General features: G+C 33.1%; 1 protein-coding gene across 3 annotated transcripts in view; it reads left to right on the top strand.

Moving 5' to 3' along the window:
* The window catches only part of LOC143246781 (MFS-type transporter SLC18B1-like), a 33,190-nt gene extending 18,366 nt beyond the window's left edge, over positions 1-14,824 (top strand). The window contains exons 10-14 of one of the 3 annotated variants that reach the window (XM_076493932.1): positions 152-243; positions 359-454; positions 671-745; positions 11,965-12,058; positions 14,244-14,824. In XM_076493932.1, the coding sequence (XP_076350047.1) occupies positions 152-243; positions 359-454; positions 671-745; positions 11,965-12,058; positions 14,244-14,354 (468 nt within the window). In that variant the 3' untranslated portion in view covers positions 14,355-14,824. Of the gene's footprint in view, positions 1-151; positions 244-358; positions 455-670; positions 746-2,224; positions 2,631-11,964; positions 12,059-14,243 lie in introns of those variants that run through there. The other 2 variants (XM_076493933.1, XM_076493934.1) reach the window with 2 other exon arrangements.

The following is a 14,824-nucleotide window of genomic DNA, read 5'->3' as shown; positions in this document are numbered from 1 at the left end:
TTGATTTTTATATCAAATGAAGTTTAAAATAAGTGACACAATTTGTATATATAATGTATCTCGACCATTAAAAACACACAGCATTAGTCACATTTTGAAAGATCAATTTTGGTATGCTAACATATCATGTTACATACTCATATCTTTTCAGCCTAATATCCGTGTTACGTATCCCGTGGCGACACTCGCTTGTGTGCTGTGTTTTTTATTTATCTCCCCAGCACCTTTTCTTCACTTTGAATCGTAAGTGTTTTGCCTTACTTTCCAAAATACTAGAAATAAGTAACGCACTGTTTGTAATAATTTGATTGCATTATAAATTACATGCTTGTCCAATGCTGTTTGTATTTTTTTTCAGACAACTTTGGGTAATTATTCTCTCCTTGTTAATGTTGGGTTTTGGAGCAGAAGGTCAAACTATTTGTGCTTTTAACAACGCTCTGGTAGAGACCGTGTAAGTTAACCTTTAATCACAAGCTAAAAATGATGATTATTTTAAGATATGATGATAAAATAAAAAACAACAACATAATTTTATTTTTTGCGATAAAAAATAACTTGGTGTAACGTTAACTGTGTGACAAACACTAGTTGGTATTTTTTATTTATGAACATTTATCCCTTGCTTCTGTCAAATTAAACCTAATTTACGAATCGTTTTGTTGCACAGGTCAAGAGGATATCCCGCCAACGTCACAACGTTTTCTATGGTGTCTGCTGCGTTCAATTCTATGTGTGCATTAGGGTAAAGTTTTGGCTTTATTTTTTAGCTATAATCTTATATATAATTAAATAGAATAAAACAGCAAATAATAACCTTAAACGAAAATATTCAAACAAAATCGACTAAAGTGAATAAATGGTAATATTTTTAATCAGATTTTTTCTAATGAACTTATTTACAACTGCTGACGAAAAATAAAGAGTAAAGCTGTAATCTTACTATAATATGAAAGAAATTTATGTGTATGTTTTTCTTAAATTTCATCCTAGGCTTTTGCATTTGGATCCGTAAAGTACGACTTAGTCAACTAGGAATGTCAAAAATACATTGTTTTTCTTTTGATTACTAGGCATAGCTCCATAAATCGGTTAGTGGGGTTAGCTACTGAGGGTACTCATGGGATTTTTCTAGTTCTACATTTCATTGTATAGGGTAATACACAGTCAGTGTACCTTCAGTCATTATTGGTAAATTTGGAACAAAACCATAAACACTATTTGTTGTCATAACTGGTAAAACATTAATTTTACAATTGTTATAAAAATAATAAATGAACCATATGATTTATTAACTTTCATAAACCTCCCATTGGTCACATCGCACAAGTACATCTGTTTCGAAAAAGTTAGGTTTGTTTTGAATTTCGCGCAAAACCCTACGAGGGCTATCTGCGCTAGCTGTCCTTAATTTCGTAGTGTATGACTAGAGGGAAGGCAGCTATTCATCACCACCCACCGTCAACTCTTGGGCTAATCTTTTACCAACGAATAGTGGGATTGACTCTAATATTATAACGCCTTCACGGCTGAAAAGGCGAGCATGTTTGATGTGACGAGGACTCGAACCCGCGACCCTCGAATTACGAGTCGAGTGCCTTAATCACCTGGCTATGCCGGGCCGTTTCGGAAAAGAAATATTCAACCAAACTCTCAAGGTACATGATGAAATATAACATGATTTTGTAAATTATAACAAGTTTTAAGGTTGTTATAATCTACAAAATCAGATATTTCATAAACGACCTTAAAACACTGATTTAAAAAAGATATTTTAATTGAATACTCAACGTTTCTTTTCTAGCATTAAAATGCCTCGTATGTGCCATTGTGTACTGCTTGTTTTTAAGTATATATATATATATATTTATATATGTACTCTTAATTATGGTTTGTATTTTAGTGAAATGCTTCTGAAGAAGTAAAGCGAAACGTTAAGGGTCCAATTAAATAGAAATAATAGATTTTAGTATATTAAGATCGTTTATTTATAGGATTAAATGTCTTTTATACAGCAATGTGCACTACAGAGATTAAATAATTGTGTAAGTGTATGTCCTTTTTATCTTGTCTGATAAGTTTCATTTATTTTATTTGCTTTTCAACCTTTTTCTTTATTATTTTACCTGTTTGTTCTCTGACAACTTTAATTGTTTTAGAAACACTGATCTAAATGTTCAACTTATTAACCTTTAACCGAGCGTCATCCATTTGATATTGTAAGTGTTTCAGGGTGACGGAGTCTGCTGAGTGTATAAGAAATGGACCTCAACTGGCTGTGATTTGTGACTGTAGATTTATTGTTTGGTGAGGTACTCCTCTAAGAAACCAGAACAGGTGCCATATAGAAGTTTGGGAATCTCTTTATTTGCAGGATCGAAGAAAGTCATGTCATCTCCTTTGCAGTGCCTTGAAAAGATGAACTAGATATTGTATCATTCTCGGATATAATAGCACGTATCATAAAGATGTGGCCTCTTCCATTCTCTTGTACAAATATTGACTTGATAACATTAATAAATAATAGTATTAATATTAAATTGAGGCTTGTTGGCGTATTACAGATTTTAGATTAGGCTTAGCGAATGTAACGCTACTTCATTTAAGATTTATTTTACTGGCAAATTTTAATACGGCTAACTATATTAATACATAAGTATTATATTAATATTAGTCGTTTTTCACTTTTTATTTCAAAGGTAAACTTAATTCCTTTAGTAAAAAATAAGGTAGTTATAAAATTAATATATATATTTAACTAAAGTTAGGCCTAACATTTTTGCCAGTAGACTACTTGTATTTATTGCTGATCGTTAATTCACCAAGCTACAATGGTTAAGAGTATAAAAGTATTGTACGTATGAAGTGGTCAGTTTGTAAAGTGTGATGAGTACAATAAGGGAGGTACTTGTAACTGACTTGCACTCTTAACGAGCCCCCCGCTAGTACAGCGGTAAGTCTCCGGATTTACAACGCTAAAATCAGGAGTTCGATTCCCCTCGGTGGGCTCGGCAGATGGCCCGATGTGGCTTTGCTGTAAGAAAAACACACATACACACACTCTTAACTAAGCTAGTAGTTAGGATGTGCAGTTGGCGTGTAGAATTTGTTGGATGGAGGAGAAATTTGAGGCTATTCTAATTAAGATAGATGCAATAGATAAAAAGAAAGTAAACTGGCAAACAACAGCAGAATTCCGAGCATGCAAAGCATTCAGTAACTAATATCGATTTTTAGAGAATTAGAAATAGAACAATTAGAGCTAGAAATAGTGGAATGAATTATAATGAGTATATTCTATTAATTAACAAATTTCAGCCTTTAGAGTGTGTAGTAGGAAACTGTGAAGGAAAACACACAGAAATAGGAAATGAAAAACTAGATGATTATAGTTAAAAATGATTTTTTATTACAGCGTGTAGACAAGATAGTCTGTAGGATAAATAAAAATAACTTGATCATGACACCCAGGAGCAAAACATAATTAAATAAGCAAATGATATAATAAAGAGTACTAGCCGTGATGCAGTTTTTGTGAACATCTATATATGCATGTGATCGAAATAATAAAAACAACAGTGTCCTCTGTTGTGATGAAATACAAATCTCACTGGTAAAACCAGTGATTGAGATTTTGATATATAGCGCCATCTATTGAATGGCAGTAGAGGCTAGTCGTGTAGGATAGGTCACAGGAACAAGTTTATAAGTATGAAGGTTTGATAAAATCATTTAAATAAAAAAACCTTACCAGTTTAAGGGATACTACCTTTTAGTGTCACTAAAGCTGAATGCTAGGCTTTGGATAGTACATAAGGACTAATAGCAACAGATTGGCTGTTTGGAATTGTGAGAAGAGTTTCAGTGGTTTTGGAGTGGAAAGTTGAATTTAAATAAAGTAAGGCTAGTTTGTTTACAACTTTTATCTAAAATTAGACAACAGTTAGAATCAGAATAATAAAGACATTAAAATATTACGAAAAATTGTAAATATAGAAAGAAAGTATAGTAGAAACTTTAATGTTATTGTTGTTTTTGTGATGACAGAAGTGTAAGAAATATAAAAATAGTTTTATAGCATATGTTGGAATGGAGAATTTCGACGTAACTAAAACTTAGTTATATGTAGGAAAATTTGAGGATGTGAATTTCGGTAAAAGTTACAAGCTATTTAAAATAAAAATATGTAAGAGAATGTTTGGATATGTTGAATATGACTTGCATCCAGTTGAAGTTGATAATATAAACAGTTGAGAGCAACAAGCCTGAGTCTGTATGAGTATTTGGTAGTGGTTATAAGGAGACAATGTTTTTAGTTAGAATTTGTTGCAATTCGTCTAATGAAATAACTGAGAGAGAAAGAACTCAGCTTCTATTATGATTATAATTAAGGAAGATTTTAATTTCAGGCAAATAGATTAGGAAATGTCAAAGTCAAGTCATGAAGGAGACAGTTTTTTGTAAACTGTTCAAGATGGCTTCCCTCACCAAACAGTTAGGAAATATTGCTATTTTGAATTTATTATTAATTTATAACACAAAAGTTGAGGGGTCAAGACTGGGAAATTTGTCCTTCGTCTGTTAGATTTAATGTTTTACTGTACATGAAGATTGAGTAATGATAAGAGAATGTGTGTGAGAACTGAGTAACTGGAGATACTGATCAAATGTGGAAAACTTTTCTAATTCAAGATAGGCATCATCGTTCATTAAATCAGGGGCTGCAAGTAATAAACTAGATCGATTTAAAAAGGGTAAATTAAAGAAAAGTATTATAGATTAAAGATGTCAAAGCTACAATGGAAAATCAAAAGGGATATTAGGAAATAAAAAATTATGAAAAAATAGATTGACTGAAAATATAAAACTTAATAGTATTTGTTTAAATACAATATGGTGACCAGAAGGTTAAAATAGAAGTACAACCTTTGTGGTATGATACAGATTCATATTTCATTACGAGTTGGTTGAAGGATGACACAGGTTTGTATTTCATTACGAGTTGGTTGAAGGATGACACAGGTTTGTATTTCATTATGAGTTGGTTGAAAGATGACATAGGTTCGTATTTCACTACGAGATGGTTGAAGAAGAACATAGGTTCATATTTTATTATGAGATGGTTGAAGGATGGCACAGGATTGCATTTCATTATGAGTTGGTCGAAAGATGACATATGTTCGTATTTCATTATGCGATGATTGAAGGAGAACACAGGTTCATATTTCATTACAAGATGGTTGAAGGATGACACAGGTTCATATTTCATTATGATTTGGTTGAAGGAGAACACAGGTTCATATTTCATTACAAGATGGTTGAAGGATGACACAGGTTCATATTTCATTACAACATGGTTGAACGATGACATAGGTTCGCATTACATTACAAGATTGTTGAAGGAGAACACAGGTTCATATTTCATTACAACATGGTTGAACGATGGCACAGGTTTATATTGCATTACGAGATTGTTGAAGAACACAGGTTCATATTTCATTACAACATGGTTGAACGATGACACAGGTTTATATTGCATTAAGAGATTGTTGAAGGAGAACACAGGTTCATATTTCATTACAAGATGGTTGAAGGATGACACAGGTTCATATTTCATTATGATTTGGTTGAAGGAGAACACAGGTTCATATTTCATTACAAGATGGTTGAAGGATGACACAGGTTCATATTTCATTATGATTTGGTTGAAGGTTGACACAGGTTCGTATTTTATTACGAGATGGTTGAAGGAGAACATAGGTTCATATTTCATTACAACATGGTTGAACGATGACACAGGTTCATATTGCATTACGAGATTGTTGAAGGATGACACAGGTTCATATTTCATTATGAGATGGTTGAAGGATGACACAGGTTCATATTTCATTATGAGATGGTTGAAGGATGACACAGGTTTGTATTTCATTATGAGTTGGTTGAAAGATGACATATGTTCGTATTTCATTATGAGAAGGTTGAAGAACACAGGTTCATATTTCATTACAAGATGGTTGAAGGATGACTCAGGTTCATATTTCATTATGATTTGGTTGAAGGAGAACACAGGTTCATATATCATTACAAGATGGTTCAACGATGACACAGGTTCATATTTCATTATGAGATGGTTGAAGGATGACACAGGTTCGTATTTCATTACGAGATGGTTGAAGGAGAACACAGGTTCATATTTCATTACAACATGGTTAAACGATGGCACAGGTTTATATTGCATTACGAGATTGTTGAAGAACACAGGTTCATATTTCATTACAACATGGTTGAACGATGACACAGGTTCATATTACATTAAAAGATTGTTGAAGGATGACTCAGGTTCATATTTCATTACAAGATGGTTGAAGGATCACACAGGTTTGTATTTCATTATGAGTTGGTTGAAAGATGACATGTTCGTATTTCATTATGAGAAGGTTGAAGAACACAGGTTCATATTTCATTACAAGATGGTTGAAGGATGACTCAGGTTCATATTTCATTATGATTTGGTTGAAGGCTGACAAGGGTTCATATTTCATTATGATTTGGTTGAAGGCTGACAAAGGTTCGTATTTTATTACGAGATGGTTGAAGGAGAACACAGGTTCATATTTCATTACAACATGGTTGAACGATGACACAGGTTCATATTGCATTACGAGATTGTTGAAGGATGACACAGGTTCATATTTCATTATGAGATGGTTGAAGGAGGACACAGGTTCATATTTCATTACAACATGGTTGAACGACGACATAGGTTCACATTGCATTACAAGATTGTTGAAAAAGAACACAGGTTCATATTTCATTATGAGATGGTTGAAGGATGACACAGGTTTGTATTTCATTATGAGATGGTTGAAGGAGAACACAGGTTCATATTTCATTACAACATGTTTGAACGATGGCACAGATTTATATTGCATTACGAGATTGTTGAAGAACACAGGTTCATATTTCATTACAACATGGTTGAACGATGACACAGGTTTATATTGCATTAAGAGATTGTTGAAGGATGACACAGGTTCATATTTTATTACGAGATGGTTGAAGGAGAACACAGGTTCATATTTCATTACAACATGGTTGAACGATGACACAGGTTCCTATTGCATTACGAGATTGTTGAAGGATGACACAGGTTCATATTTCATTATGAGATGGTTGAAAGATGACACAGGTTCATATTTCATTACAAGATGGTTGAAGGAGAACACAGGTTCATATTTCATTACAACATGGTTGAACGACGACATAGGTTCACATTGCATTACAAGATTGTTGAAAAAGAACACAGGTTCATATTTCATTATGAGATGGTTGAAGGATGACACAGGTTTGTATTTCATTATGAGATGGTTGAAGGAGAACACAGGTTCATATTTCATTACAACATGGTTGAACGATGGCATAGATTTATATTGCATTACGAGATTGTTGAAGAACACAGGTTCATATTTCATTACAACATGGTTGAACGATGACACAAGTTCCTATTGCATTACGAGATTGTTGAAGGATGACACAGGTTCATATTTCATTATGAGATGGTTGAAGGATGACACAGGTTCATATTTCATTACAAGATGGTTGAACGATGACACAGGTTCATATTTCATTACAAGATGGTTGAAAGATGACATAGGTTCGTATTTCACTACGAGATGGTTGAAGGATGACACAGATTCATATTTCATCATGAGATGGTTGAAGGATGACACAGATTCATATTTCATTATGAGATAGTTGAAGGAGGACACAGGTTCATATTTCATTACAAGATGGTTGAACGATGACACAGCTTCATATTTCATTACAAGTTGGTTGAAGTATGACACAGGTTTGTATTTCATTATGAGTTGGTTGAAAGATGACATAGGTTCGTATTTCACTACGAGATGGTTGAAGGATGACACAGATTCATATTTTATTATGAGATGGTTGAAGGATGACACAGGTTCGTATTTCATTATGAGATGGTTGAAGGATGACACAGGTTTGTATTTCATTATGAGATGGTTGAAGGAGAACACAGGTTCATATTTCATTACAACATGGTTGAACGATGGCACAGGTTTATATTGCATTATGAGATTGTTGAAGGATGACTCAGGTTCATATTTTATTATGAGATGGTTGAAGGATGACACAGGTTTGTATTTCATTATGAGTTGGCTGAAAGATGACATGTTCGTATTTCATTATGAGATGGTTGAAGGAGAACACAGGTTCATATTTCATTATGATTTGGTTGAAGGATGACACAGGTTCGTATTTTATTACGAGATGGTTGAAGGAGAACACAGGTTCATATTTCATTACAACATGGTTGAAGGATGACACAGGTTCATATTTCATTATGAGATGGTTGAAGGAGGACACAGCTTCATATTTCATTGCAAGTTGGTTGAAGGATGACACAGGTTCATATTTCATTACAACATGGTTGAACGATGACACAGGTTCATATTTCATTATGAGATGGTTGAAGGATGACACAGGTTCATATTTCATTACAAGATGGTTGAATGATGACACAGCTTCATATTTCATTACAAGTTGGTTGAAGGATGACACAGGTTTGTATTTCATTATGAGTTGGTTGAAAGATGACATAGGTTTGTATTTCACTACGAGATGGTTGAAGAAGAACATAGGTTCATATTTTATTACAAGATGGTTGAAGGATGACAGCTTCATATTTCATTACAAGTTGGTTGAAGGATGACACAGGTTCATATTTCATTACAAGATGGTTGAAGGATGACACAGGTTCATATTTCATTACAAGTTGGTTGAAGGATGACACAGGTTCATATTTCATTACAAGATGGTTGAAGGATGACACAGGTTCATATTTCATTATGAGATGGTTGAAGGATGACACAGGTTCATATTTCATTACAAGATGGTTGAAGGATGACACAGGTTCATATTTCATTACAAGTTTGTTGAAGGATGACACAGGTTCATATTTCATTACAAGATGGTTGAAGGATGACACAGGTTCATATTTCATTACAAGATGGTTGAAGGATGACACAGATTCATATTTCATTATGAGATGGTTGCATTATTAAATTCTACTTTTTCTTCTCAGTTTTAATAGTTAAGCTTTTATCCACTATTCTTCATCCTGAAAAACTGCCAGATGGAAACAACATGGTCACATTAATTTTGAGCTTGTTATAAATGAAACTGGTCCAGATAATATTTCCCTAAGGGTTTAGAAGTATGTAAGCTACCTGCCAATATTCTTTGCAATTCCTTGGATAGTGGGCAGATGCCACAGAATTACGAGTTGGTTAATGTAACACTTCTTTTCAAGGAAGGTGATAAAACTGATCAGGTAATTGTCAGACTAGAGTCTTGGATCAGTGAAAAGACTGTGAAAGTCTTGTAAAAGTTACTGTAAAAAGTCATTTAGCAAGATTTAGAATTTCATTCACAAGTCTCCATTGTTTTACTTGGAAAACAACTTGTTTTACAAATATTTTGAAATTCTTTGAAGCAGTCACTACTTATGTAGAGGAGGGTACAAATTAAATTTGGTTCATCTGGAGTTTCAGAAACATTTGAGAAGGAACCACATTAAAAGACTTGTAAAACTTATCTCTGCAGGTGTTGGAGATAAGTTAACTAATTGATAGAAGAGTGGCTACATGGAAGAAAGTACAGGTTGTTACAAATGGAGTTCTGTCAAACTGGATTAATGTTACAAGTGTGGTACATTAGGGCTCAGCATTGGAACTTTTGATGTTTATGATTTGTCAGTGACGTAGGTGAAGGATGTTATTTAAATTTCCTGACAGTTTTAAGATTTTGAGTGTTGCTGCTCGTGAGGAAGATGTCACAAAAGGATCAAAATTATTTGGTGAGTCCAATAAATATCGGATGGCTTTTGATTATAATAAATACAAGATAATGCTTATGAGTTATCATAGTTTGAATTATAAATATAATTTGGATGAGAATAACCTCAACAGCATTATAAATATTGGTGTAATAGTTGATCAGTCTCTAAAGCCATCCAAGCAGTGTGCTGTTGCTAATGGTTGTGCAAACAGAATTTTAAAGATAAGCCATTGAATTGTTGAAAAGGGTTCAAAAGAGGGCAAGTAGAATGATACCTGGGGTGGAAAGGTTGTTAGATGAGGGCAGGTTAAGATTTCTGAAACTGGGTTTTCTTGGGTAAGAGAAAAAGAGAATATATCGATGTGTTTAAAATAATAATATTGATGTGTCATTTATTTTCATGATTAATGACAGGGATTAGGAAATAGATATACAAGTTGGGAGAGTGGTTGGACCTTGGAATAGGTTTCCATCAAATGTTGAGCAAGCAGCTAATTTAATGAGAAGGAGTGATGAATATTTGATAAGATCTGACTCGAGTTTTATTTTAAAATTTAGTGGATAGCCAGAATGTACCAAGAAGTCCCTTGTTGTTTATAAATTATACATATATAATGTAACTTTAATCATAGCAAGCTACCCACACAAATAAGATTTGAATGTCTTCATTATTATTTTGAAAAAATGTAAAAAACATAATTTTCATCACAACCTCTTCTACTTTATTGTATAATATATAATATTTATGTTGTTTTATTGTATAATATAATATTTATGTTGTTTTATTGGAAATCTTTTCTAAGTTAGTGTCTCTAATATTTTTAAGTTCACATACTTTTCAATTCAAAACTGATAAGTTAATTATACTGTGTTCTTTAATTACATCTTATTAAAGAGATCTGATTCTTAATTAACCAAATTCTAGAAAGAATTTTGTGCTTAGTTAACACAAATAGTGAAGTTTGTAATTAAAGGAAGTACATTGTGAGTTATGGCAGTTTTAGGCATAAAACACTTCACTAAATGTATTTACAGTAGCAGTTCATCTGAAGCACAATTTATACAGGTATATATATTCAGCTCTGTTAAATTTGTGTTCTTATAACTGCTCTAAGAACCTACACTTTTTTTGTTTCAGGCCATTATCTTTTAAAACTGGCTCAATATCACAAGTTACAATGTTTCTTTTTAAATGAAATCAGGCTGTTATCAAAACCAAGTTTATTTCAGACCACTTATTTTAAAACCAGCCTGCTATCAAAACCAATCATTTCTTTCAGGCCACTTGTTTTACAAACCAGCCTGCTATCAAAACCAATAGTTTCTTTCAGGCCACTTGTTTCACAAACCAGCCTGCTATCAAAACCAATAGTTTTTTCAGGCCACTTGTTTTACAAACCAGTCTGGTATCAAAACCAATAGTTTCTTTCAGGCCACTTGTTTTACAAACTAGCCTGCTATCAAAACCAATAAATAGTTTCTTTCAGGCCACTTGTTTTACAAACCAGCCTGCTATCAAAACCAATAAATAGTTTCTTTCAGGCCACTTGTTTTACAAACCAGCCTGCTGTCAAAACCAGTAGTTTCTTTCAGACCACTTGTTTTACAAACCAGCCTGCTATCAAAACCAGTAGTTTCTTTCAGGCCACTTGTTTTACAAACCAGCCTGCTATCAAAACTAATAGTTTATTACTGGTCACTTTTTGTTTTTCTCACACAGCCTGATATCACAACCTATAATATTTATTACAGGTATGGTTTACATATGATTTACTTGAAGCTTACCGAACTTAAAGAAATCCTTGAAAATTTTAAAATTATTCACAGACTTGACTTTACAATAAAGAAACTAGTGCACTGAAATCATGTTACATTTTTCAGAACAAACTAACAGGTATGGTTCATGTTGTTTGATTTTTGTTTGCCTTCTCATAACTGTTAACAGCTACAATGTTACAAATTTCAATTACCTCACTGTTTTTTGTGCAGAATATGGAAGTACCTTCATATTTATAACTATGAGATCTGATCATTTAACTGTGTCTCTAACACCATGAAGAAATATATACACCAAGACACTTTAATTAATATATTTTACAGGAGTTTCTTAGGAGCCATAGCAGGTGGTTTATTAATTGACCATGTCGGATATGTCTACGGGACAAGCGTCATGGCATTAGTGGAAACTTGTCTTGTAAGTATAAAGTAAATACAAGAACAGTGTCTTAATGCTTTATTAATTACTGAATCTTTGTAAAGGTACCAACAATGTATTAAGAACAAACATATCCCAGTGTTTAAACTGTTAGAAATGTCAGAGTGGTGGGTGTAAGAACCATATTAAATACTTCATGGTGACTTATCTTGTGAATGAAACTGAAAACACAATAACAATGGAATCTCTGCAAACATACCGACAATAGCTTGTAAGAACTGTGAGTAAGTATGGTGTCCTGGTGAATCTCAAGCCATTGAGTCTGTTTATATCAGGAGTAAAACATAACATGACTATTTTAAGGGTTGTAAAGGATAAAATTTAGCTGGAGATTACAACAAGCATGACCCAGGAGAACATTTTGGATAGAAACCATCTTTAGTATATAAAAAAGGAAAGCTACCATTACGACCTACAAAACCATTATGATGAAGCTGGGCATATATATCTGGTTATCATAATTACGTAAGCTTTCTAATATGTAAACGGTTGTTTTCATGATTAGAATTATGGGAATACCATTAGACCATATATTTATCAAGTTCCTGAACACAACTGTAATGAACATTTGTTTTCAATCTGTAAAAATATGATTTGGTGAATGGAAGTCTCAGCCTCAGAAGCAAAACGTGCATATTGAAGCTCAGACTAATATCCTAAACTGTTGATTTTATAGTGGAGTTCAACATGTACAGAGGACTTTTTCTTAGTTGTTTCCTGGCTGTCTCAAACGTTCTAAGTATTGAACCAACATTACTTCATCCACAACACCTGCAGGTAACGTGACTGGTTTAGTGCTGTAGTTCTATTCTTAGCTATGGGTTTGGTAATAGTTCTCATGTGAACTGTGGTTATTTTCTAACACATTTCTTGCTCTTTTAAACTATATATTGCAACTAATCACTTCCTTAACAGCACCATCATTACCTAATGCAATTAATTGCCTCCCAGTGGCACCAGTGGTACGTCTGTGGACTCGCACTGCTAAAAACTGGATTTCGATAGCTGTGGTGGGCAGACAACAGATAGCCCATTATGTAGTTCTGTGCTTAATTCTAAACAAACAATTGCAACTAATCTGTCCCTCAACAACACCGTCTTTACCTAACACAACTAACCATTCACTCAACACCACCAATGCAACCTAATATAAGTAATCAGTTCCTTAATAACATCCCTGTTACCTAACACAACTAACCGTTCACTCAACACCACCAATGCTACCTAATATATGTAATCAGTTCCTTAATAACATCCCCGTAACCTGACATAACTAACTGTTCACTCAACACCACCAACGCTACCTAATATAAGTAATCAGTTCCTTAATAACATCCCCGTAACCTGACATAACTAACCGTTCACTCAACACCACCAATGCTACCTAATACAAGTAATCAGTTCCTTAATAACATCCCCGTAACCTGACATAACTAACCGTTCACTCAACACCACCAATGCTACCTAATATAAGTAATCAATTCCTTAATAACATCCCCGTAACCTGACATAACTAAGCAATTATTACTTAAATGAACTGAAGCATTAAAATAATTACGATTAAACTTCTGATTCATGTAGTCAATAAAAGATGAATTATAATGTAGGACAATGAAACAAAGAGAAGTCTTGGTATTAGAAATGGTGGTTTTGATAAATTTGGGTTACCTCTTGAGTTTCATGTTGTGTTTTGGTAGGAAACACTGATCAGTACATGTTGTTGTTTCTGACAGCATGTTTTTTGGGTTTTATAATTATGTATTACTTTGTTAGTGTGGGATACACAAAATGACAATAAATAACAACTGCTGTAATATATGTTATAAAAATACAAAATTAAGAACTGCTAAACCTGCCTCTCAAACTCATCAAAGAAAGTTAGTTACAGTTAGAAGTTTTCTTATAGAAATGCATCCTAAAATATACTTAACACTGGTGTATAATATCTTGATCGGTCATACTTTATTTGATGTTATATAAACTCTTATTCAACTTATTATTATCATTTCTTGCATTTCCCAAGCAAATTTGTTTTTTACTTACACTTTGAAACCTGTTTCTGATGCTATGCAATTATTTGAAACTAGAGATATTGAAAACCATGAGGTTAATTATTGAATGATATGTATTTCTGAGGAACGTTTACAAAATATATTGTTTTTAGTTGGTTCTAGTTGTTGGGAAACTACTCCTGGACAGGTACAGGAAAACTGGATCAAAAGCCGAGACAGAAACACTTCTCTCAATTTCTGTCAAGAAATCTTCCACGAAATAACTTTAGTGATGTGCTTGTTACGTTTTGTGTTGGGAACACTCGGCTAATGTTTTTTATCCATTTACATGTTGTTATATGAACAGAAATAGTCCAATTAATGAGATGTTTATAAATCTGTCTTTAAAATATCCTGTGTACATGGCTTGAGATGAACACAACCAGAAAAAATATGGTTGTCTTCTTCATATATTAGAGACTGTTGAATGAGTACAGTTATGGTGGAAATATTGCGATACCTGTGACTTTGTTAGCAATACTGTAACCTAACATATACCTTTTTAAGGAATGGATACATGGTGATAGACAACATTGTGACTTTATGATAGTAAATACATATGTTTGGAATAATGAAACAATGTTTTCATTGATATCAGGAAATCAGAACAGGTTTAATTTATCCAAACATTAATTGTCAGTTTGGTTTTGTATTTTTATAAGTACAGAATAAAAAATTTATTTTACTCACTGAA

This window comes from Tachypleus tridentatus, chromosome 3 (genome assembly GCF_004210375.1).
Source record: "Tachypleus tridentatus isolate NWPU-2018 chromosome 3, ASM421037v1, whole genome shotgun sequence".
Classification (NCBI taxonomy): domain Eukaryota; kingdom Metazoa; phylum Arthropoda; class Merostomata; order Xiphosura; family Limulidae; genus Tachypleus; species Tachypleus tridentatus.
This window is presented reverse-complemented; position numbering and strand designations above follow the sequence as displayed.